The sequence below is a fragment of the Bufo bufo genome, chromosome 3, assembly GCF_905171765.1.
Source record: "Bufo bufo chromosome 3, aBufBuf1.1, whole genome shotgun sequence".
Lineage (NCBI taxonomy): Eukaryota > Metazoa > Chordata > Amphibia > Anura > Bufonidae > Bufo > Bufo bufo.
In genome coordinates, this window is record NC_053391.1 from 444,716,881 (window position 1) to 444,740,675 (window position 23,795).

General features: G+C 47.4%; 1 protein-coding gene across 1 annotated transcript in view; it reads left to right on the forward strand.

Annotated features, from left to right (window-relative positions):
• The first annotated feature begins 1,512 nt into the window (after nt 1–1,512).
• Nucleotides 1,513–23,795, forward strand: part of LIMS1 (LIM zinc finger domain containing 1) — a 78,602-nt gene continuing 56,319 nt past the window's right edge. Inside the window, exon 1 of the mRNA XM_040425064.1 lies at nt 1,513–1,663. Coding sequence (XP_040280998.1) covers nt 1,635–1,663 — 29 coding nt within the window. The 5' untranslated portion in view covers nt 1,513–1,634. The remainder of the gene's footprint in view (nt 1,664–23,795) is intronic.

The following is a 23,795-nucleotide window of genomic DNA, read 5'->3' on the forward strand; positions in this document are numbered from 1 at the left end:
TCGCAAAGTGACTTCAGACCTTTATGAGTGACACACCGCTGAAATCAGCATTTCTGTCAGTACTTTACGCTATCCTCAGTGAGGTCAGCATAAAATTCATGACATGTTCCCTTTAAAAGATGTGACGGCCATTAAAAAAAGTGTCACATGTCTGTTTTTCATCTTGTGAATGCCTTAAAGGGGTTATTTGAGGTTGGAAATGGCCGCCCATACGCCCGGGTCCCTCACACTGATTCTACTTACCTGGCTCCCCGCGCCTCTACTGGTTCCAGCACCTCCGCCGCTTCTTCTTCCCGTGCGCGGATGAAAACATCCGTTGTCGGGGGGAAGCGGCCAATGGCAGGCGGCGACAGGGACGAGTCTCCCTAGCATTGCAGGTGACACTAGAAAGGCTCGTCCCCGTCTGCCATTGGCTGCTTCCCCCCCCCCCCCCCCCCCGGATGTTTTCATAAGTGCACGGGGAGAAGCAGCCGCGGTGCGGGGTAAGTAGAATCAGTGTGAGGGGCCCGGGCATATGGGGGGGCATTTTCAGCCTCGGATAACCCCTTTAGTAAACCTCCCCCATTTATGACCTAACAGGGCAAAGTGGGGTCCTGCACAGTTCAGGGGGCAGCTGTGAAATAGGTGGAGGGGATTTAGGCCCCTTGCAGACGAGCATGAGCGGATTAGATCCAGATGCTTCAGTCAAAAATGCGTGATTTCGCAAGCAAGGTCATTCCGTTTTGTTTGCTATCGCGTTCAGTTTTTATTGTGCGGGTGCAATGCATTTTGCACACGCGTGATAAAAAACTGAAGGTATACAAACAAAAAACTTAGCAACCATCCGTGAAAAACGCATCACATCTGCACTTGCTTGCGGATGCGATTTTCACGCAGCCCCATTTATTTCTATGGGCCCAGCAATGTGTGAAAAACGCTAAATATAGAACATGCTACGATTTTCACGCAACGCACAAGTGATGCATGAAAACCAACGCTCATGTACACCGCCCCATTGAAAAGAATGGGTCCGGATTCCATGCGGGTGCAATGCGTTCGCCTCACGGAATACTCGCTCGTCTGCAAGGGGTCTCATTGTAGTATTCATGGCTTTGTGGATGTCTGGTTCTCCATAAGAGCTCATTTAATTATACCTGTTCACACTTTTGGGCATTTGCATCATTTCTGGCCGCACTGTATGTTAAAAATGATAGGAAAAATTCGTTTTTTAAAACTACAGCGCAGACATGAGAGGCAGCAGGCATGCACACTACAGCAGACAGTGTGTGAGGAGTCCGATGAGCTAATGCCGCGGAAATGCCTCAAATGACATCACCGCTCGCGGCTGGGAACCATCAAGCAAGGTTAGTGGGCGTGGCCACCGCCAGATCCGGATATAGTAAGGGGGCTGCTGTTCTAATAACCTGTGGAGTAAACCAGTGGGCGTGGCCTGCAGCCTGCCTCCTGCCGTCCCCATGGCAACCCCTCCTCCGCGGGTGATTGGCAGCCCAGGGTGGGCGGAGGTGAGTCAGAGCGGGCGTGGAGCAGCCTGCAGTGGGAGGGGGGAGTGCGCGCTCCCGGGACTCTGCCCATTCCGCTCTCCGAGGCGCTCTCCGTACCCCATCGTTCTTCACCGGACCGAGCCAGGGGCCCTCATGTTGGGCGTCGTGGGGATGACGAACAGGTAAAGGACTCCGGGGGTCGCTCTGTGCCACTCACCTGCTGGCAGCGGATAGCGGGCTCGCAAGTCACTTTCTGTCGCCTGCGGGCTCATGTGACTGCTCTGTACATGTGGACATTGTATGGTGTGATGGCATCTGGCCAGTGGCACAGGGGGAACTTGGAGCAGCATCTGCCTCTGCTGGCTTCCTCTGTGCTGCTGTAGGTAGGGCACAGATGGCATTCGTCAGGGCCCCACCCTCCCTGAGAGCAGCCCCTGCATGGGGGCACAATCCGCCCTTCCCTTTGGTGAAGATCCTATGGAATACAAAGGGCGTCAGACCCTGGTGCCCATAGTGTGCCAGCTGTGCATCTCCCCCCAGGGCATCAGTTATGTGGCATTCCCTCTCCAGCTCACATACTTGTGGATCCGCACTCACATTGTGGTTTCATACATTCAAGTAGAAGGCAAACACCACACCCAGCGCAGCCTGGCATGGGCCCATAACTGAAGCTGCCCGTCATGTAAAGTGTCCCCATGGTTCAGAGAAAGGAAAGTGTCAGTAAGTGTCCTTACAAGGAGCTTCGGAATATCTGGAATGTCTCTGATTCAGCCCAGATTGCTCCACCATATGTTGTGGTGACCCCGGCCAGCTGCTGTGGAGACCCCCCTTATAGCTGTGCCTGCTGACATGTGTCAGGCATGTAGTCTCTCACTGCCGGGCACGTCCAGCGTGCAGAATGCCCATGTACGTTCATTTCTATGGCTGCCCAAGATCGCCATGTAGCCCTAGCCTTAGAGGCGATAAGATAGATCTGCTACCATGGCCAGTTTTATGGTGGCCCTAGATATCCGTTGGGCAAACCCTTTATTGGGACGGTTGTTTCGGGTGCACAGTCCGATCAGCTAAACCTGCGTATTTCTGTACGGCCTCGTGCACACTTGTCCTATTCTGGTCCGTATTGCAGATAAGAGTAATGCTTTCTGTTGATGGGTGTGAGCAAAATGCGGAGTGCACGTCGAAGATTCCCGTGTTTTGCGTTGTTTGCAGACATAGCTTTGTGCATAACGCCTTAAAGGGTTTGTTTCATAACTGTTATTAGCCATCCGAATATGGCGTAAAACTGGCCGTGTGACTAAGTATTGTCACACAGCCAGTCAAAATATAGACTTACGACAAAAAAAAGTCATAAGTAAATGACCCTCTATATAGTCTATATTCTACTATGTCTGTTACCATGGGGACGCACATCGGTGAAGTTGGACATAGCCTTTAAAGGGGTTGTCTCACTTCAGCCAATGGCATTTATCATGTAGAGAAGGTTACTACAAGGCACTTACTAATGTATTGTGATTGTCCATATTGCCTCCATTTTTCCATCACATTATACCCTGCTCGTTTCCAGGGGTTAGGGCCACCGATGCAGAGCAGATTCAAGGTGGTCAGGGCGGAAGCTGCTGCGCCTCCCAGCCAACTAGAGAGGACGGCACCTTTTCCTACAGAGTGCAAGCACGTCCACCACGGCTGATGGATTACAGGGTGGTCGTAACATAGGAGCAGTGTATAATGTGATAGAAAAATGAACCAAACCAGCAAGGGAAGCAATATGGACAATCAGAATACATTAGTAAGTGCCGTGTATTAACTTTGATACATGATAAATGCAACTTGCTGAAGTTAGACAACCCCTTTAAGGTGGGGAGGGTGGTTGGCGTCACTTACCTCTGGAGAAATGAAATGTGAAGCCAGCAATCCACATTAGGAGTTGGTCGGCTACTTATGCCAAGTTGACAGACGAGTGAGGGAATGTAGCTTTTGGATGAATACAGCTCTACTAATGCATCTGCGCCTAAAATCTCTTTACAAAGTCGTGCACTTTGGCGCATCTAGGGTTTCTGCACTCTTTTCTGACATGCCTGAAACAGGCCTAAAATGTACCATTTGTGCACAATCCTGCCTCAAAGTAATCGCTGTATGACACTAGCAGATGAGCATTACAATTGTCCTGGTCCGTGAAGGAGACTGCGGCATTTACATGCAGCGATCTCCTCCACAGTATAGGGAGGAGTTGGCACTAATGCCATGGCTCGTCCCCATGCATGATCTGCTGCCAACAAACGATTTTTTTAGCCTGCATAAAAGATGCTGTTGCCCGATGAACAAGCTCGGCGGCACTTTTACACAGGCAGATCATCGCCCAGTGTAATACAGGCCTAAAACAACCAATAGTCAGTATGGAGTCAGACAAAGGTGTCTATCCCTGCAGCCTGGGCCCCGGTGACAAATCGGTCTATAGGATTAGTAAATGGGGGTCTATGTGTATGGCCAGACCTTGTTATCCCTACTAGTGGATAACTTGGGGCTGTCTGACAGCCCCCCAAAAATATTAAACCATGGTCTTGGTCAGGTTTTGTCTGCGCATTTTTTTCCGTGTGGGTAAACCGCATAGTAAGGCCTCGTCCACACTTAGGTTTTCCACTGACAGCACATGTACCCATTGATTTAAATGTGTCTGTTCACACCATGTGTCGGTAAAAAAAATCACGGAGACCTGCGCTACTTTGGTTCATGAGGCGGATCAAACACGCCCATTGAAGTCTATGGGTCTGAAAATCACGGACACAACACAGATGGCATCCGTGACGCGTCCGTTTTTCACGGAAGACAGATTGGAAATGCTCTAGAAATTTTCAGCTGAGCAACGTCCGAGGATTATAGATGACACACGGAGGGTAAAAACGGACACGCGGACCTTCCACGTATCCTTCGTGGACATCTTCACGGATAAAATAAGGATGTGTTTTTCACATATGTAATACTGACATGGAAATGTGAACGAGGCCTTATACAGTGCCAGCAAAGTGTGTGGGATCAGACAGATGTCATGGGCAGGGGAGAAGGGGGAGAATTTACCGATGTGATTGTGCCTGGACTCAGTCAGATGAATAAATAATCCACTGGGCCTGGCTCAACCGTTTGTTTTTCAGCTCGGCAAAGAGTGAGAGACCTTTCATCGGTCCAAACATTGTAAGATAACTATCAGGCTGTGTAGAGCGGCGCCCCGGGATCTCACTGCACTTACTATTATTCCGGGGCGCCGCTCCGTTCTCCCGCTATGTCCCCCGGTATTTTCGCTGACTTGGTAACACTGGGAGGAGTCTGCTCTGTTTCTCCATGGGCGTTCCTTCTCCCAGGCTGTGAGCTCTGCGCTGCAATTGGACAGCGCTACAGCCTGGGAGAAGGAACGCCCAGGGAGAAACAGAGCAGACTCCTCCCAGTGTTACCAAGTCAGCGAAAATACCGGGGGACATAGCGGGAGAACGGAGCGGCGCCCCGGAATAATAGTAAGTGCAGTGAGATCCCGGGGCGCCGCTCTACACAGCCTGATAGTTATCTTACAATGTTTGGAGCGATGAAAGGTCATCTTTAAGAAGTGACAACGTGTGCGGTATAAAGTTACATACGATAGGATGGGATAACCGCCAGCTCATGAGTACACCGGACTCTCCTTCCATCGCACTGCCACAATTCAACTGGGAGTTCTCCAAATCGCAGCCATCTTTACTAATAACAGACACACTACTGGAATCAGGGGCTCTCTCCCTATTTCACGCTGCCCTCAGATGTGTCATTTCCAAAATTGTTCCTCTGATGAGTTGCCAAGAAGGGCTGTCACAAGGCCTGGCATTCACATGAATTGGCATATTTGCCCTTGGGAGCATAGCTGTGTGAAGGAGCCAAAGCACTTAGGCCTCCTGCACACGGACGTTTTTTTTTCCCGTTTACTGGACGTTTTTTGTGTTCCGTATACGGTCCGTATACGGAACCATTCATTTCAATGGTTCCGCAAAAAAAAACGGAATGTACTCCGTATGCATTCCGTTTCCGTATTTCCGTTTTTCCGTTCCGTTTTAACATAGAACATGTCCTATTATTGCCCGCAAATCACAGTCCGTGGCTCCATTCAAGTCAATGGGTCCGCAAAAAAACGGAACACATACGGAAATGCATCCGTATGTCTTCCGTTTCCGTTGCGTTTTTTGCTGAACCATCTATTGAAAATGTTATGCCCAGCCCAATTTTATCTATGTAATTACTGTATACTGTATATGCCATACGGAAAAACGGAACGGAAAAACGGAACAGAAACGGAAACACAACGGAAACAAAAAACGGAACAACGGATCCGTGAAAAACGGATCGCAAAACACTGAAAAAGCCATACGGTCGTGTGCAATAGGCCTTAGGCTCACTAACTGTCACAGAGACCTATCCAAAGTGTAGATCGGTGGGTGTCTGAGTGCTGAGAAGCCCATCAATCTGTGCGCATAGCGGGATCTCTCTCCTCGCGGCGTGAGACGGGCCCCTCTCAGCGCTCAGACCTCCACCAATCTAACGTTTTGACATGTCTCTGTGACAAGTCAAAGGTTTTCTGAATAGTTGGTGACCCTTTAAAGGGGTTCTCCGGGCATTTAGTGTAATCGGCGCTTGGTAATGACCTGTACATGGTACTTACCTGTCCCTTGCTCTGCATTCGCACACGATGCAGGCTTTTCCGCCCAGGCCCCAACCAGATGTGGCTGCTTCTTTAGCTGCAATATAGTGAATGCAACTGAACAGGAATCTGCTACATCCATTCAGGACCTGGGCAGAAGAGCTCGCATCGTGTGCGAATGCAGAGCAGATGGAGCGTCGGCCGCTAGGAACAGGTACACACAAGTACTGTGTGAAACATCTTCCTTCCACAGGGTATTACTAAGCGCTGATCAGTTGAAATCACCAGGGATCCATTTTAGGGTACTTTCACACTAGACTAGCGTTATTCTTTTCCGGTATTGAAACCCGGTAAAGGGTCTCAATACTGGGAAAAAAAACGCATCAGTTTTGTCCCAATGCATTCTGAATGGAAAGCAATCCGATCAGTATGCATCAGGATGTCTTCCGTTCCGTCCCTTGTAGGGCTGCAACGAGTACTCGATTAAATCGAGTAATTCGACACATAAAAATCCTCAATGCACATTTTTTGCATCGAGGATTCGTTTGTGTCACGTATCCACGGAGCGGGAGTGAAGCACTTGCTATTACTCCCGCTCCCTGGCCTCCCACTGCGCTCGGAATACTCACCTTTCCAGCAGGGGACCTCCGGACACTCCACAGCATGTCCATGGTCCCGTACTGCACTGACCACTTGACTTACACACGCAGTGACCTGACGCGCTGTATGACATCAGGCCCAGAGCAGCGCGGAACGAGGGAGCGTTGGCGGCGCCCCTGCTGGAAAGGTAAGTTGGTGACAGCGATGGGGTGGGGGCGCGACTGAGACCGGGCGCCTGGAGTGCACAGCATCATAGCAACCAATGACCCTGTGCACTCCGGGTGTCAGGAGGGCAGGCTGCATGGACAGAAGCTCTGTGTGGTAGCTGCAGCTTCAGCTTGAAGGGAGCATATCCTTGTGATCCCAGTATAATACAAGAAAGGAAGTAAAGGTGCCCATAAATAGTGCCAGCCAGGGTGGCCGCAATAAAAAAAGGGTTTGAGTGCTTCTATGACTAGTACCAGTTTGTCTCACCATATATGATGGCAGCTAGAGCACCCTTCTGTATAGTGCCAACCAGAGCACTTCCATGAATGGCTCCAACCAGAGAATCACCATCAATAGTGCCAGCCACAGTGCCCTCATCAATAGTACAAGACAGTGCCCTCATTAATAGTGCCAGTGGCAGAGACTATGGCACAAGGGGGAGTGGAGCTAATGCCACTGGGGTGGGGGAGAGCTGAAGGCACTGGGGGGAACGGAGCTGAAGGCACTGGGGGGAACTGATGCACTTGGGCTGATGGCACAGGGGGGAACGCAGGTTGTTGGGGACTGATGGCAGGGGGTGTGATGAGTTTTTATAAAGGAAAACAGTCTATTAATTCATTTTTTCTTATTAGAGAACTCGATTAATCGTAAAAAATAATCTATAGAATACTCTATTTCTAAAATAATTGTTTACTGCAGCCGTAGTCGATTGTATGGTACTTGACCAGACAAAATACGGCAGCTTGCTGCTGTATTTTTTCCGGCTAAAATCCCGGAACACTACCGCATCCGTACCGGATCCAGTTTTCCGGTCTGCGCATGTGACGGGACATAGGAGGAGCTATTTTTGCTTTTGATCTTTTAAAAAAAATTCAATACTGGATCCGTTATACTGGATCCGTCTCATCCGTAATATCACATAGTTCGGTTTGCCAGAACTGCCTGCCAGATCCGAACAACGCTAGTGTGAAAGTACCCTTAACTAGCGCTATGCCCTTCATTGTAAGGTGCAGTGGGGACTCCAATAGTCAGACCACCTCAGTCGTGATATATTACAAGTGATGACATACCGTATTTTCCGGCGTATAAGACGACTTTCTGACACTAGAAATTCTTTTCAAAAGTCGGGGGTCATCTTATACGCTGGGTATACTCAGATCCAATGGTATATTCTAACCCCCAGGCGTTCCCATGGTGACGGGGACGCTTGCCTGGGGGTTAGAATATACAGGCTCCGCCGCTCAGAGGAGTATACATTTATTAACTGTAATCCATAACTTTAACTTTAAATCAGCGCTCATCTCTTTACTAGGGTATCTTACTCTCAGCTCCGGTAACGAGCAGTGCGGGCGGCACTCACTCACTGACGTCACGTGCCTGCTCCTCCCACTAGGCGGCGCAGGCGCGTGACGTCAGTGAGTGAGCGCCGCCCGCACTGCCTGTTACCGGAGCTAAGAGTAAGATACCCTAGTAAAGAGATGAGCGCTGATTTAAAGTTATGGATTACAGTTAATAAATGTAATTTTTAATTAGTTTTTTTTTAGCGTACTCGATTAATCAATAGAATACTTGATTACAAAAATAGTCGATAGCTGCAGCCCTAATTGGAACAATGTTTTTTGTGGACAGATGAGACTAAGGGCTCATGCACACAAATGTATTTTTTCCCTCTGTCCGTTCTGTTTTTGTTTTTTGTGTGGCGCACATGCTGAACTATTCACTTCAATCGGGCTGCAAAAAAACCCAGAAATGAATCTCTGTGTGCATTCTGTGTCCCTATGACCGTTCCGCCAAAAAATAGAACATGTCCTATTATTGACCGCATTATGATGAAGGATAGGACTGTACTATTAGGGGCCGGCTGTTCTGTTTTGCAGAATGCACACGGCCGGTATCGGTGTTTTGTGAATCTGCAATTTGCTGACCAAAAAAAACGCATCCGGTTGTGTGAATGTACCCTAAAACAGAACTTTAGGGTTAAACACTGCATTCCAGCATAAAAACGTCATCCCACCTGTGATACGTGGTGGTGTTATCATGGTTTAGGCTGGTTTCACACGGGCGTTGCGGAAAAATGTGCAGGTGCGTTGCGGGAACACCCGCGATTTTTCCGCGCGAGTGCAAAACATTGTAATGCGTTTTGCACTCGCGTGAGAAAAATCGTGCGTGTTTGGTACCCAAACCCGAACTTCTTCACAGAAGTTCGGGCTTGGGATCGGTGTTCTGTAAATAGTATTATTTTCCCTTATAACATGGTTATAAGGGAAAATAATAGCATTCTGAATACAGAATGCAAAGTAAAATAGCACTGGAGGGGTTAAAAAAAAATAAAAAAATAATTTAACTCACCTTAATCCACTTGCTCGCGTAGCCCGGCATCTCCTTGTGTCTCCTTTGTTGAAAGACCTGTGGTGAGCATTAACTATAGTTCAAGGACCTGGGATGACGTCACTCCGGTCATCACATGGTACGTCACATGATCTTTTACCATGGTGAATCACCATGGTAAAAGATCATCTGACGTACCATGTGATGACCGGAGTGACGTCATCCCAGGTCCTTGAACTATAGTTAATGCTCACCACAGGTCCTATACAGTAAAAGAGACAAACGGCGATGCCGGCTACGCAAGCAAATGGATTAAGGTGAGTTAAATGATTTTTTATTTTTTTTTAACCCCTCCAGTGCTGTTTTACTATGCATTCTGTATTCAGAATGCTATTATTTTCCCTTATAACCATGTTATAAGGGAAAATAATAATGATCGGGGCTCCATCCCGATCGTCTCCTAGCAACCGTGCGTGAACATCGCACCGCATCCGCACTTGCTTGCGGATGCTTGCGATTTTCACGCAACCCCATTCACTTCTATGGGGCCTGCGTTGCGTGAAAAACGCAGAATATAGAACATGCTGCGATTTTCACGCAACGCATAAGTGATGCGTGAAAATCACTGCTCATCTGAACAGCCCCATAGAAATGAATGGGTCCGGATTCAGTGCGGGTGCAATGCGTTCACCTCCCGCATTGCACCCGCGCGGAAAACTCGCCCGTGTGAAAGGGGCCTTAGGCCCTTTTTTCTGCCTGTAGGCCAGAACATCTTGCCTTCATTGATGGTACAAATGAATTCTGAATTAAATAAGCAAATTCTAAAGGCAAATGTCAAGACATCCGTCCGTGAGGGCTCACAAACTTTCAAGCTCCACTGTACCTGGCTTCTTACATATGTATCTCTGGGGCTATATTTGGGGGATAAAGTGTTTAATGAGAGCTAATGGCAAGGCATCCTGGGAGATGTAAGGACTTGAGGAGCTGCTGCCAACCCACAGAAAGGGAGGCCTGTGCTCCAGATGTGTGACTAAAGAGGGATGATCTCTTTAAATGACATCTGTATTCTTCTGATAGGAGTGGTCGGGTGTTTGATATTCCCACAGGATCACTCCCTCTTCTTGAAGGAGCGGTTCTTCTAGTAAAGTTTTGAGAATTACTCCTAAATCTCTGAGACTCCAAGATGCTGCTTTACTTTTAATGTAGAAATCCATTGTGAAGTAGGTTGTTGGCAAAGTATCACCCTGTGCCCAAGATAAAGTGCTGGCACAAGCACCCAGGCTCCTAAGCTGCAATGTATTACGCCTTACAGCAGATGGTTTGCAGGGAGTGTTTAAATGACTCCTTTCCAATGTTACAATTGCTTGGCTTTTCCCGAAGAGGACATGAAGCAAAAAGAAAAAAAAACCTCGAGCCTTTCCAGAAGAGACCGGAAAATTTGTAGGTGCAATCCAGTGCATCTGTTATAATGTCACAAATTTATGCACAACTTTGCCCCTTTTTGCCACGCTCACCTCTTGGGGCCTAATCATTTCAACACTTTTACTGTTATGCCAGTTTCCTGGCACAAGTCACGCTTGAACCTACGTAAGCTCCTAGCTGGCATAGCTTTCATGCTGGTGCATGGATCAGCCGAGTTGTGCTAGAATTATGACGTGCATCTCGCGTCACCGCTCTCTCGATCGACTGGCGTAAGAAATATCATTCTTGATAAATCTCCCCCAAAGCGTTTATTTTTTATTTTTTTTATTATTGCATTTCTTTATGCTTTTTTTTTTTTTGTTGTCAAAATGCAGCCTGCTGTAGGTATGTTTTTTTTCCCAGCCATTTTTTCCCATAGAAATTTCTGTGGCAGTTGAAAAGCACTTAAAGAAAAACATCTGTTTTAAATATATGGTTAAAAAAGAAAAGCAGCAAAAAACGTAAATGGTCCAAACTGCATGGTATTTTTACCCGCAAAAATGTTCGGGTAGGGAAAGCAACAATCAAATATGTTGTTAAAGACAATAGTTGTGAACCTGTGCCAACTGGCCGGTTTGACTTTGGGCTAGTCCTGTGGGCCCTACACAGGGATGTGGTCTTCTCTGCAGGGGAGCCACCAGTGCTGTACCTCTGGTGTACAGTAGTTGGCAGCTGACCCACAGAGGAACGGGCACAGCACACAGAACCAGGCTGAAGGTCAGTCAGAGGAACAGACCCAGGGCCAGGGCAGATGGAACTAGGTCAGAATACAGGCAACAGGCAGACGAACACAGGCACAGGTTAAGGGCCCTTGCACACGACCGTATGCCCCCTGAGATATATGGAGCAGCATTGATCATGCGCACGGGAGCACACAGCATCATAGATTATAATGATGCTGTGCAAGTCTGGCCTCCCGTGGGACTATTATACAGCACTCATATGATCTTATGAATGCAGGACAATAGTCCCGTGGGCGGCCGGACGTGCACCGCATCATTGTAATTTATGATGCTGTGTGCTCCCGTGCGCACGATCAATGCCGCTCCAGAACATATGGCCCGCTCACGGACCTTACGTCTCGGAGGGCATACGGTCGTGTGCAAGGGCCCTAAGACAGACAGACTAGGTACAGAGACAGACAAGTGGATTATAGCTCTAGTGCATGCTCTAGCCTGCAGAGTGACTTGGCAGATCTGAAGAGACCGATTGCCCAGGCGAGAGGTGGGGGACACAGCCAAACATGCATAGTGGGGCTAATCCGCACCACACAGCCTAGCACCAGTACACAGAGCAAGAGGGAGTTAATCTCGAGCTGTGGTGGACCCAGTGACATATGGGGTATGGCTACCTGACGTCAGGTCGCACAACATTTTCTGTAACGATAGTCAATGATGTCGCAATGCGGCATGCTGCGACTGTTGGACTTTTTTGCGATGGTCATGTTACAAAAAAAAGTAGCGCGACACGTGTCGCTGCACCTTTTTTGTTGCGTGACTTATTGTCGTGTAGCCCTAGTGTTGGGTCATGTTGTCCTTCTGTTTTTGAGGCGAATCTCCTCCACTGATGTATAGCTTACTACATGGTTGTGCAGGCTCCTGTATACTAGTATTTCTCAAGTCCCCACAACAGGTCATGGGTCCGTACCTGTGTAGTATGGTACAGGTGATATAACTATTGTCAGTGCCGGTTCTTGCTACGGTCTTATTCTCAGAGTTCTGATGCGTTTAATGGCCTCTGCGCGCCGCCTCGGTGGATGGAGTGGATTATTTTAATTAGAGAGAGCCGTTTTTGATGACTGTGCTGCTGGTTTATGCTCTTTTCCAAGGACATCCTGTGGTTTCAGGAATAAAAATCTATATTTTGTTCTTCACAGTGTAATATTAAGATGAGAGGAATAACTTGAATTATTAATACAAAAATCGGAGGTTGAGCTGTGGTGCGTTTAGCTGCCGGCCACAATGTTTTATTGAATTCTTGTCTTACTGTTAACTATTTGTTGGCGTGTGGTGTATTGCGCTGCGACCAGTCGGGATCCATAATCCTCTGCTTGTCTGTTTGTAGTCCTGAATGTGTCTAGAATTGGGGATTTTTATAAAATTACGAAGAACAATGGTCCACATTTATGAGTGCACCTAGATTTTGGCATTGATTGCATTTTGGTGCACTTAAAGGGGTTGTGCAAGAATGCAGGGTTTTTGGCAATGCTTCCCTCCCCCCATTCTGCCAGACATGCAAAGGGAAGATGACTTGCCTGCTTCCCGATGCCAGCTCCTTCTCCTGCAGGCCTAGGCTCTACTGCCTGGCACGATCGATGTCAACATCCAGTTTGACATCGCTGCAGCGGTATCGGCTGCCTTGCATCAACACATGGATTCTGAATGTCTGCCTGCCACAAGAATAGAACATGTTGTATCTTTTTTGAGGGGGCCGCGAACAGATATGGATGCGGACAGCACACGTTGTGCTGTCCGCTTCTTTTGCGGCCCCATTGAAATGAGTGGGTCAGCAAAAAATGCAGACCAAACATACGGTGGGGTGCATGAGCCCTTATACAAACACCAGAACCTCCTGTCTGATGAAACTGCCTGGACTGTCCATACATGCTCATAAGGGGAAAGGGGTTTGGCAAACTCCTCACAGTTAGGCCTCCTGCTCACGAACGTAGGTGTCCCGTTGCTGTATTGCGGACCGCATATGCGGATCCGCAATACATAGGCACAGTTCCGTGTGCATTACGCATCACTGATGCGGACCCCTTGACTTAATGGGTCTGCAAATCCTGAGATGCGGAACGGAAGCACGGATTGGAATTCCACGGATTCCGTTCCGTACTTCCGTCCTGCAAAAAGATAGTTGAATGGGTCTGGATCCGTCCCAGCGGCCGCACGGAGGTTGCCCGTGCATTGGGGACCGCAAATTGCGGAACGAATATGTTCGTGTGCAGGAGGCCTTTAGGGTATGTTCATACATGAAGATTTTGACACGGGTTTCAGTATGGATTCCGCGCCGGAAACCACATGGCATGTAGCTGAAGCCGCCTTTTTGTTTTCAATAGAAGGCAGCGCCACTGCAGCTGAGGATTTTTCACGTGCCGTTTTCCAGACCGTGCCATGAATGGACATGTCCATTTTTGGCACCGTCACTGTAGTGGCACCTTGGGAAACCGCGGCAGGAGTTCCCTCTTGGGCCTCATGCACACGATCGTATATATTTTGTGGTCCTCAAAAAATACGGATGACGTCCGTGTGCATTCCGTATTTTTACTAAACAGCTGGCCCCTAATACAACAGTCCTATCTTTGTCCGTACTGCAGACAATAATAGGACATGTTTTATTTTTTTGCGATACGGACATATGGAAACGGATTGCACATACGGAGTAACTTAGGTTTTGTTTTTTGCGGACCCATTGAAATGAATGGTTCCGTATACAGTCCGCAAAAAAAACTGAACGGACACGAAAAGAAAATACATTCATGTGCATGAGCCCTTATAAAGATATGGGGGTGTCTTTCCAAATCCTGTCCAATCAACTGAATTTACCATAGGTGGACTCCAATCAAGGTGCAGAAACCTCTCAAAGATGGATGAAGAGAAATAGGAGGCCCCCAGAACTAAGCTTCGTGTCGTAGCAAACGGTCTGATTTATGTTGATGAGAAATTTTAGTTCTTCCTTTTTAATAAATTTGCAAAAATTTCCAAAATTCTGTTTTCACTTTCTCATCATGGGGTACTGAGTGTCGATCAGACAAATGTGAAATGCAGGGTGATCTCTAACATTTGGTACGTGTCTGATCAGACGCGGACAGCTGACTGAACTTTGGAGAAGTGAGTACGATATAGAGTAAGGCCTCTTACACACTACCGTTTTTTCTTCAGTTTTTCGGGCCGTTTTTTACGGTCCGTATACGGAACCATTAATTTCAATGGTTCCGCAAAAAAAAACGGAATGTACTCCGTATGCTTTCCGTTTTTCCGTTCCGTTGAAAGATAGAACATGTCCTATTATTGCCCACAAATCACGTTCCGTGGCTCCATTCAAGTTAATGGGTCCGCAAAAAAAACTGAACACATATGCATCCGTATGTCTTACGTATCCGTTCCGGTTTTGCGGAACCATCTATTGAAAATGTTATGCCCAACCCAATTTTTTATATGTAATTACTGTATATGCCATACAGAAAAACGAAACGGAAACACAACGGATCCGTGAAAAACGGACCGCAAAACACTGAAATAGCCATACGGTAGTGTGAAAGAGGCCTAACGTAGTAGTGTTTCTGCTTGAGGTCTTCTGTAAGCTGGCTAGGAGATCTTCTGATTGCTGTTTGGTTCATCTTCAGAAGCACCCGGTGGTCAGATGTTACTGCTGGGGGAGAGGTCATACCCGGCTTTATAATTTACCTGCAGCTACCGGGAAAAGGAGATTATTTGTCTCCATTCCAGCGTTGTTATTGGCTCTCAGCACTGGCCCTTCGAAAGAGGCTCCAAGCTAGAGACCACCACTCAATGATGTCCATGTGCATATGGAAAGGGGTTGTCTGGGTGACTTGGTACTGTGTTGTGCAGTTTAGTGTTCGTGTTGGGGCCACAGTACCTGCATTTTAACAGAACCTGTCTCGGAGCACTACCGTGTTCGGTGGACATTACAGGGTCCTTATTGTATTCTCTGATTGGAGCAGATCTGTTTTGGATTATGGCAGCCGTGTGGCAGGGCCACATATCTGCACGCTTCTGCTGACTGCTAAATAAAGCTGGCAGGGTGAGTCACCCGGCCAGACACCACTCATGTACGCCCAGACATTCAGCTCCGATAGGATTAGAAATGAGATGTCTGCTCTATGAAATCGCTGCTTTTGTGCCATCAGCAGCACATTCTGCTCTTGGCTTGGTACTAATTAGGTATGGGGGCTGATGCTGGCAGTCTGGCAGTCAAAACGTGTGCATCACAGCTTTGTATAAAGAGATGTTAAAGGGGTATTCCAGTGGGGAAAAAAATCCTGAATGGCCATGAAATGGTTGGAAAAAAAAAATATAGACTAGGTTTTACTCACCTAGCTGATTCCCCCACTGCTGCAGTTCTAGCGGTACCTGGGTTCCCACTGAGCTCCACGTCCTGCTGATGTCACATAGCAGCAGGAAATGGCTGAGAATCACTGGCTGAAACGGGCCATCGCTGCCTCCAGTGGTTGGCTGAGGAACATTCACAGACAGACAAAGGTAGTGGATGGCAGCGGGATGCAGGCACAGTCAAGTCAGCAGCGGTGGGGGGATCAGCAAGGTGAGTATAAGGCCTCATGCAGACTACCGTATGTATTTTGCGGTCTGCAAAAGAACGGATACGCAAAAAATACGGATGACATCCATGTGCATTCCGTATTTTGTGGAACGGAGCAGCTGGCCCCTAATAGAACAGTCCTATCCTTGTCCGTAATGCGGACAATAATAGGACATGTTCTATTTTTTTGGCGGAAGGGAAATACGGACATACGAAAACAGAAAGCACACGAAGTAACTTCCGTTTTTTTGCGGACCCATTGAAATGACTGGTTCCGTATACGGTCGCAAAAAAAACCCGGAACGGACAGAAATAAAATACGTTTGTGTGCATGAGGCCTAATAAAGTGGTTTTTACCATTTCATGGCAGTTAAATATACCCCTTTATTGCCTTGGTGTGTGATGGGTTACAAATCCGTTCACTTATACTTCACATGCTGGGCGTTTTGTCTATGTTCGTTAGTTGAGGCGACTTTAGACACGCCAGTCAGTGAATAGGAATATTTGCCGCATCTGTGGTGATTAAATATGAAGCGATTAGCGTGAATCAATTTCATTTGCCATTTTAGCAAGTGTGGTTCTGAGTTTGCCCAGAGTAATGAAGTCGCTTTCAGTCCAACCCCCACATTGTGGTGCTATGGAAAGCCACAGTTATCCCACAAACACCATTTATCACCTGTCTGAATGGAGCCGTGCTCCGCATGTTGGGCCACTGTCGTGCTCCGCATGTTGGGCCACTGTCGTGCTCCGCATGTTGGGCCACTGTCGTGCTCCGCATGTTGGGCCACTGTCGTGCTCCGCATGTTGGGCCACTGTCGTGCTCCGCATGTTGGGCCACTGTCGTGCTCCGCATGTTGGGCCACTGTCGTGCTCCGCATGTTGGGCCACTGTCGTGGTCCGCATGTTGGGCCACTGTCGTGGTCCGCATGTTGGGCCACTGTCGTGGTCCGCATGTTGGGCCACTGTCGTGCTCCGCATGTTGGGCCACTGTCGTGCTCCGCATGTTGGGCCACTGTCGTGCTCCGCATGTTGGGCCACTGTCGTGGTCCGCATGTTGGGCCACTGTCGTGGTCCGCATGTTGGGCCACTGTCGTGGTCCGCATGTTGGGCCACTGTCGTGGTCCGCATGTTGGGCCACTGTCGTGGTCCGCATGTTGGGCCACTGTCGTGGTCCGCATGTTGGGCCACTGTCGTGGTCCGCATGTTGGGCCACTGTCGTGGTCCGCATGTTGGGCCACTGTCGTGGTCCGCATGTTGGGCCACTATTTTAATAGTTAATGAAAAAACAAAACAACTCAAACGGGTAACAGAGCTGCATCGGGGTCTGCTGTAGTTTCTCTAGTCAGCCAGGCAACTATGGCGTAAAAATGTTGCAAATTATGGTGCACACCAAATTGGCACCATAATCTGCGACTTTTTCAGCTTCTCTGTACCAAGAAAAGGGTCAGGGCTCATGTACACAAACGTATGTTTTTCCCGTGTCCATTTCCGCAAAATGTGTAATGTACACTGCCGGTATCAGTGTTTAGCAGGTCTGCAATTTGTGGTCAGGTGAATGAGCCCTCACTTGTGCCAGAAACTGGAGTCAAGTTTACCTCCGCCCCTGGCTGTTTTGGACTTTGAGTTGCTTGCGAATGGAGGGGCAGAGGTGCGACTAATTTATTAAGAGACTAATTTATTAAATTAGGCGCATCTCATTCCAGAGCCGGGCGTATGGGAACACAGTCTTGATAAATGTTTCCCACAGTGTCCCTTAGGCTACTTTCACACCTGCGTTCGGGTGTCCGCTCGTGAGCGGGCGGCCCATGATAGAAATGCCTATTTTTGTCTGCAAAACGGACAAGAATAAGACATGTTCTATTTTTTATTTCTGCTGGGCCACAGAACAGAGCAACGGCCCCTATTGACGTGAATGCGGCTCGGATGCGGACCCAGACAATGGTTGTGTGCATGAGACCTTAAAGGGGTTGTCAATTTTTCAACTTATCCCTTACCCTGTGGACAGGGGATAACTAATTGGTGGGGGTCCGACTGCTTGATAGGGGGTCCGACGACCCCTGCATATGGGATAACTGATCTGTGGGCGTCCGACCGCTGGATAGGGGATAGGTTTAAAGCTCCATACAATGTCCATACACACTTATCGCTCCGGTTTTCTCATGGAGGTTGGCTCACCTTGTCTATTCTCATAGTCCTCTCTGCTTCAGCTTGCGTGCTCGCGGTCTCCAAACTCCACATTAATGGATCCTCATTGAGGTCATATTTCCTTAGCCTGTAGAGCCAAGTCCACTCTGCAATGTATGGAGAATGACAGAGGAGCAAAAAAGGAGAGGGGGGGGAGATCGGGAGGATTCTCGCTATTTCTGTTCAAATCCGTGTTTCTTGTGTTCCGCCAGTCCTGGCTCTTGTAGGTCAGAGCTTTGTTGGGGAGACACGAGTACATTCAGCTGCTGCATTTCAGATTCTTGTTTTTCTCATGTAACCAAGACATTTTACAGTATTAGGCTACATGCACACGACCGTATGTGTTTTGCGGTCTGCAAATTGCGGATCTGCAAAAAAACGGATGACATCCCATATGGCATCCGTTTTTTTTTTTTTTTTTGCGGATCCATTGTAATAATGCCTATCCTTGTCCGCAAACTAAAAAAAAATAGTGCATGTCCTATTTTTTTTTGCGGACCCACTGAAATGAATGGGTCCGCATCCTGTCCGCAAAAAAAAAAACGGATCGGACACGGAAACAAAATACTGTTGTGTGCATGAGGCCGTAGTGGCTCACAATTTCTCTATTGGTGCCATTGTGTGATGGTTTTGTACAACATCGAAAAACAAATACCCCTGTGAAATCTGAGACGCGGCGGTACAGTGCAGCTCTATAATGACTCCATACTGCTCTGCTGAGCCCCAGAACTGTCTGTAGACTGCTAGATACCTACCTGAGACTATGGACAAGACCCCCTCTTTCCCGGCTCCTCTTCTGCACTTTTCTGTAGCCACCCGAAAGGCATTTTTTAGTAAACTTATTTTGTTATGTGTTTTCTGTGGGAAGAAATCCTTATTAATATCTGCTTTAGAGTCATTGTTCTAGCAATACAACACACATGAAAATAACTGCATAAGAACTGCATTGTGTGGATGATGCCTTACTCCTGTCTACAGGCTGCTTACCATCAGTTGGCTGTTTGAGCTACTTTACACAGGTAGAGTACCCTCTAGTGGTCATATTATAACTACTTTACACAGGTAGAGTACCCTCTAGTGGTCATATTATAACTACTTTACACAGGTAGAGTACCCTCTAGTGGTCATATTATAACTACTTTACAGAGGTAGAGTACCCTCTAGTGGTCATATTATAACTACTTTACAGAGGTAGAGTACCCTCTAGTGGTCATATTATAACTACTTTACACAGGTAGAGTACCCTCTAGTGGTCATATTATAACTACTTTACACAGGTAGAGTACCCTCTAGTGGTCATATTATAACTACTTTACACAGGTAGAGTACCCTCTAGTGGTCATATAACTACTTTACACAGGTAGAGTACCCTCTAGTGGTCATAATATAACTACTTTACACAGGTAGAGTACCCTCTAGGGGTCATATTATAACTACTTTACACAGGTAGAGTACCCTCTAGTGGTCATAATATAACTACTTTACACAGGTAGAGTACCCTCTAGTGGTCATATAACTACTTTACACAGGTAGAGTACCCTCTAGTGGTCATATTATAACTACTTTACACAGGTAGAGTACCGTCTAGTGGTCATATTATAACTACTTTACACAGGTAGAGTACCCTCTAGTGGTCATAATATAACTACTTTACACAGGTAGAGTACCCTCTAGTGGTCATATTATAACTACTTTACACAGGTAGAGTACCCTCTAGGGGTCATATTATAACTACTTTACACAGGTAGAGTACCCTCTAGTGGTCATAATATAACTACTTTACACAGGTAGAGTACCCTCTAGTGGTCATAATATAACTACTTTACACAGGTAGAGTACCCTCTAGTGGTCATATAACTACTTTACACAGGTAGAATACCCTCTAGTGGTCATATAACTAGTTTACACAGGTAGAGTACCCTCTAGTGGTCATATTATAACATGCTTTATACTGTTCAGGAAATATGATTTTTCAAGTGCACAGACGTGTATGATACACATTTTCTTGCCTATTTTCTATTCCCACAAGGAATTGTTCATACACTGGCCGGGCTACAGTGGCAATACTCGTTTCTGAGAAACTTGTAAAACTGTAGGGGGTGGGGGGAGTTCCCTTGGCATTTGAGTTGCAGATGGTTCTAGTTGGGGTCGGATGTCACATGCCCTGATTACTCCATTGCATTTTTTGCATCTAACAAATGGCTCCTTTGTGTAGGTTTTATAATGGCCGTAGTTTTACATTAGGTTTCTTGGAATGTTGTAACAGTTGTGCATTATTCTTTCTTCACATTGCCTTGAGGGGTTGTGTAGCCGAGTACCTTCCATAAGCTGAATAGATAATAAACTCAGAAAATGGGCATTCATCATAAAGACACAAATTCTAACAAACCTCGTCTTGGGAGAACTTGCACTGTGATTTGTATTTTTATTACTTATGGATGGTTTTTACACGATCATTATATTGCAACATAGGGTCGCCAAGACCCCCCCCAGTCCCATTAGACTATTAGATCGCTGTAGGGTGCTTTGTGGTGATCTTAAAGGGGCATTTTTCTGCATGTCAGAAGTAGAGAGCTACAGGATCTCAGCAGCGTCAGAACAGCAGTGGAGGGGAGTATCTTTTTAAGCCCTTCTGACCTCTTCTATTTTTGAGTAGTAGGAACATCCCTTTAAGGCCTCTTGCACACAAACGTTGTGCATCCGTTCCGTGCATTGGGGACCGCAATTTGCTGTCCCCAATGCACGGGCATTATCCGTGTAGCGGCCGGGACAGATCGATACCGATTCAACTTGAATGGGTCCGTGATCCGTCCGCACCGCAAAAAAATAGAACAAGTTCTATTTCTTTGCAGTGCAGAGGCACGGATAGAAACGCCACGGAAGCACTCCGTAGTGCTTCTGTGGGGTTCCGATCCGTGCTTCTGTTCTGCATCTCCGTGATTGCGGACCCATTCAAGTCAATGCGTCTGCATCCGTGATGTGGAGTGTACGCGGGCCAGTGCCCGTGTATTGCGGACCCGCCATATGTGGGCCGCAATAAGAAAAATTAAGTCAAACGGGTTCCTGTAACTGTGTTACTGGAGTTTAAAGTCTCCTGTAACTTGTACACCCCTGTCCTAAGGCATTTGGGACGCTTGATAAATGATGGGTAAGGCCACATCTACTACATGCAGCATTTTTTGTCCGTCCGAAATCCGACATGTATGCCGGATCCCCTTATAGAGTATTGTAGAGCGCCTGTGCTTGGTATACTTCTATGGTGCTGAGCTGTGACCGATGAACTTATCTCACAGCCTAGGAACAGCTGAGAGAAGGCCGCACCGCCACTGCGAGCACCAGAGGATAGGTCATCAATTAAAACATCTTGGAAAACTCCTATAAGGCCCCTTTCACACGGGCGAGTATTCCGCACGGATGCGATGCGTGAGTTGAAGGCATTGCACCCGCACTGAATCCCGACCCATTCATTTCTATGGGGCTGTTCACATGAGAGGTGATTTTCACGCATCAGTTGTGCGTTGCGTGAAAATCGCAGCATGCTCTATATTGTGCGTTTTTCACGTAGCGCAGGCCCCATAGAAATGAATGGGGTTGCGTGAAAATCGCAAGCAAGTGCGGATGCGGTGTGATTTTCACGCACGGTTGCTAGGAGACGATCGGGATGGAGACCCGATCATTATTATTTTCCCTTATAACATGGTTATAAGGGAAAATAATAGCATTCTGAATACAGAATGCATAGTAAAATAGCGCTGGAGGGGTTAAAAATATATATTATAATTTAACTCACCTTAGTCCACTTGATCGCGCAGCCCGGCTTCTCTTCTGTCTTCATCTTTGCTGATTGCAGGAACAGGACCTGTGGTGACGTCACTCCGGTCATCACATGATCCATCACATGATCTTTTACCATGGTGATGGGGATCATGTGATGACCAGAGTGACGTCACCTGTTCCTGCAATCAACAAAGAAGAAGACAGAAGGAGATGCCGGGCTGCGCGATCAAGTGGATTAAGGGCTCTTTCACACCTGCGTTCTTTTCTTCCGGCATAGAGTTCCGTCGTCGGGGCTCTATGCCGGAAGAATCCTGATCAGGATTATCCCCATGCATTCTGAATGGAGAGTAATCCGTTCAGGATGCATCAGGATGTCTTCAGTTCCGGTACGGAACGTTTGTTGGCCGGAGAAAATACCGCAGCATGCTGCGCTTTTTGCTCCGGCCAAAAATCCGGAACACTTGCCGCAAGGCCGGATCCGGAATTAATGCCCATTGGAAGGCATTGATCCGGATCCGGCCTTAAGCTAAACGTCGTTTCGGCGCATTGCCGGAGCCGACATTTAGCTTTTTCAGAGTGGTTACCATGGCTGCCAAGACGCTAAAGTCCTGGCAGCCATGGTAAAGTGTAGCGGGGAGCGGGGGAGCAGTGTACTTACCGTCCGTGCGGCTCCCCGGGCGCTCCAGAGTGACGTCAGGGCGCCCCAAGCGCATGGATCACGTCATCCATGCGCATGGGGCGCTCTGACGTCATTCTGGAGCGCCCCGGGAGCCGCACGGACTGTAAGTATACCGCTTCCCCGTTCCCCGCTCCTACTATGGAAACCAGGACTTTAATAGCGTCCTGGGTGCCATAGTAACACTGAACGCATTTGGAAGACGGTTCCGTCTTCAAATGCTTTCAGTACACTTGCGTTTTTCCGGATCCGGCGTGTAATTCCGGCAACGGAAGTGCATGCCGGATCCCAACAACGCAAGTGTGAAAGAGGCCTAAGGTGAGTTAAATTTATTTATTTATTTTAACCCCTCCAGCGCTGTTTTACTTTGCATTCTGTATTCAGAATGTTATTATTTTCCCTTATAACCATGTTATAAGGGAAAATAATACAATCTACAGAACACCGGTACCAAACATGCGCGCGTGTTCCCGCAACGCACCCGCACTTTTTCCCCGCAACACCCGTGTGAAAGGGGCCTAACTCTATGCTGTTATATCAAACTGAAAATGTCAAGTTGTTAATCCTATGCGTTTCCCCCATCTGGGTTCACTGGGGGTGGGTGTTAATATAACATAAGGGATGATAATGCCCAGAAATACCAATTCGGGGTATCATCAGAGGGGCACTGTGTGATGGGGTCAGTGAATTAATAGTGATATAGCCAAGGCTCGTGACGGAGCCACTCACTTTTTCCATGGGCCGATATAGATGATTTATTTGTTTCTTCTTGGTGGTTTTGTTTTTTGGGGCCCTGTATTTAGTATCGTTGTTGTTTCTGGTCCTGTGGAGACATTCTTTAGTCTGGCATCTATTAAAAACTAAGTTTAATAGTTCACGATTTCAGTGATATGTTATGTAGTGGTTCCCTTGAGGTGTCTGATCCCTAGTTTCCTTCCTTGCCAGTAGTGGCTGCATATAAGATTTCCTTTTAAGGATACTGACACATGCTGAGCTGTCTTCTTCTCACCAGGAGCTGACACATCACTTGGCGTCCAGTAGAGGGCAGTGCTGCCTCAATAAAAACCTGTTCTGTGGTTGTATCTGCAGTGTGGGAGAAAATACAGATGAAAAGACAACATAAAATACACTATCACTTAATATGCTC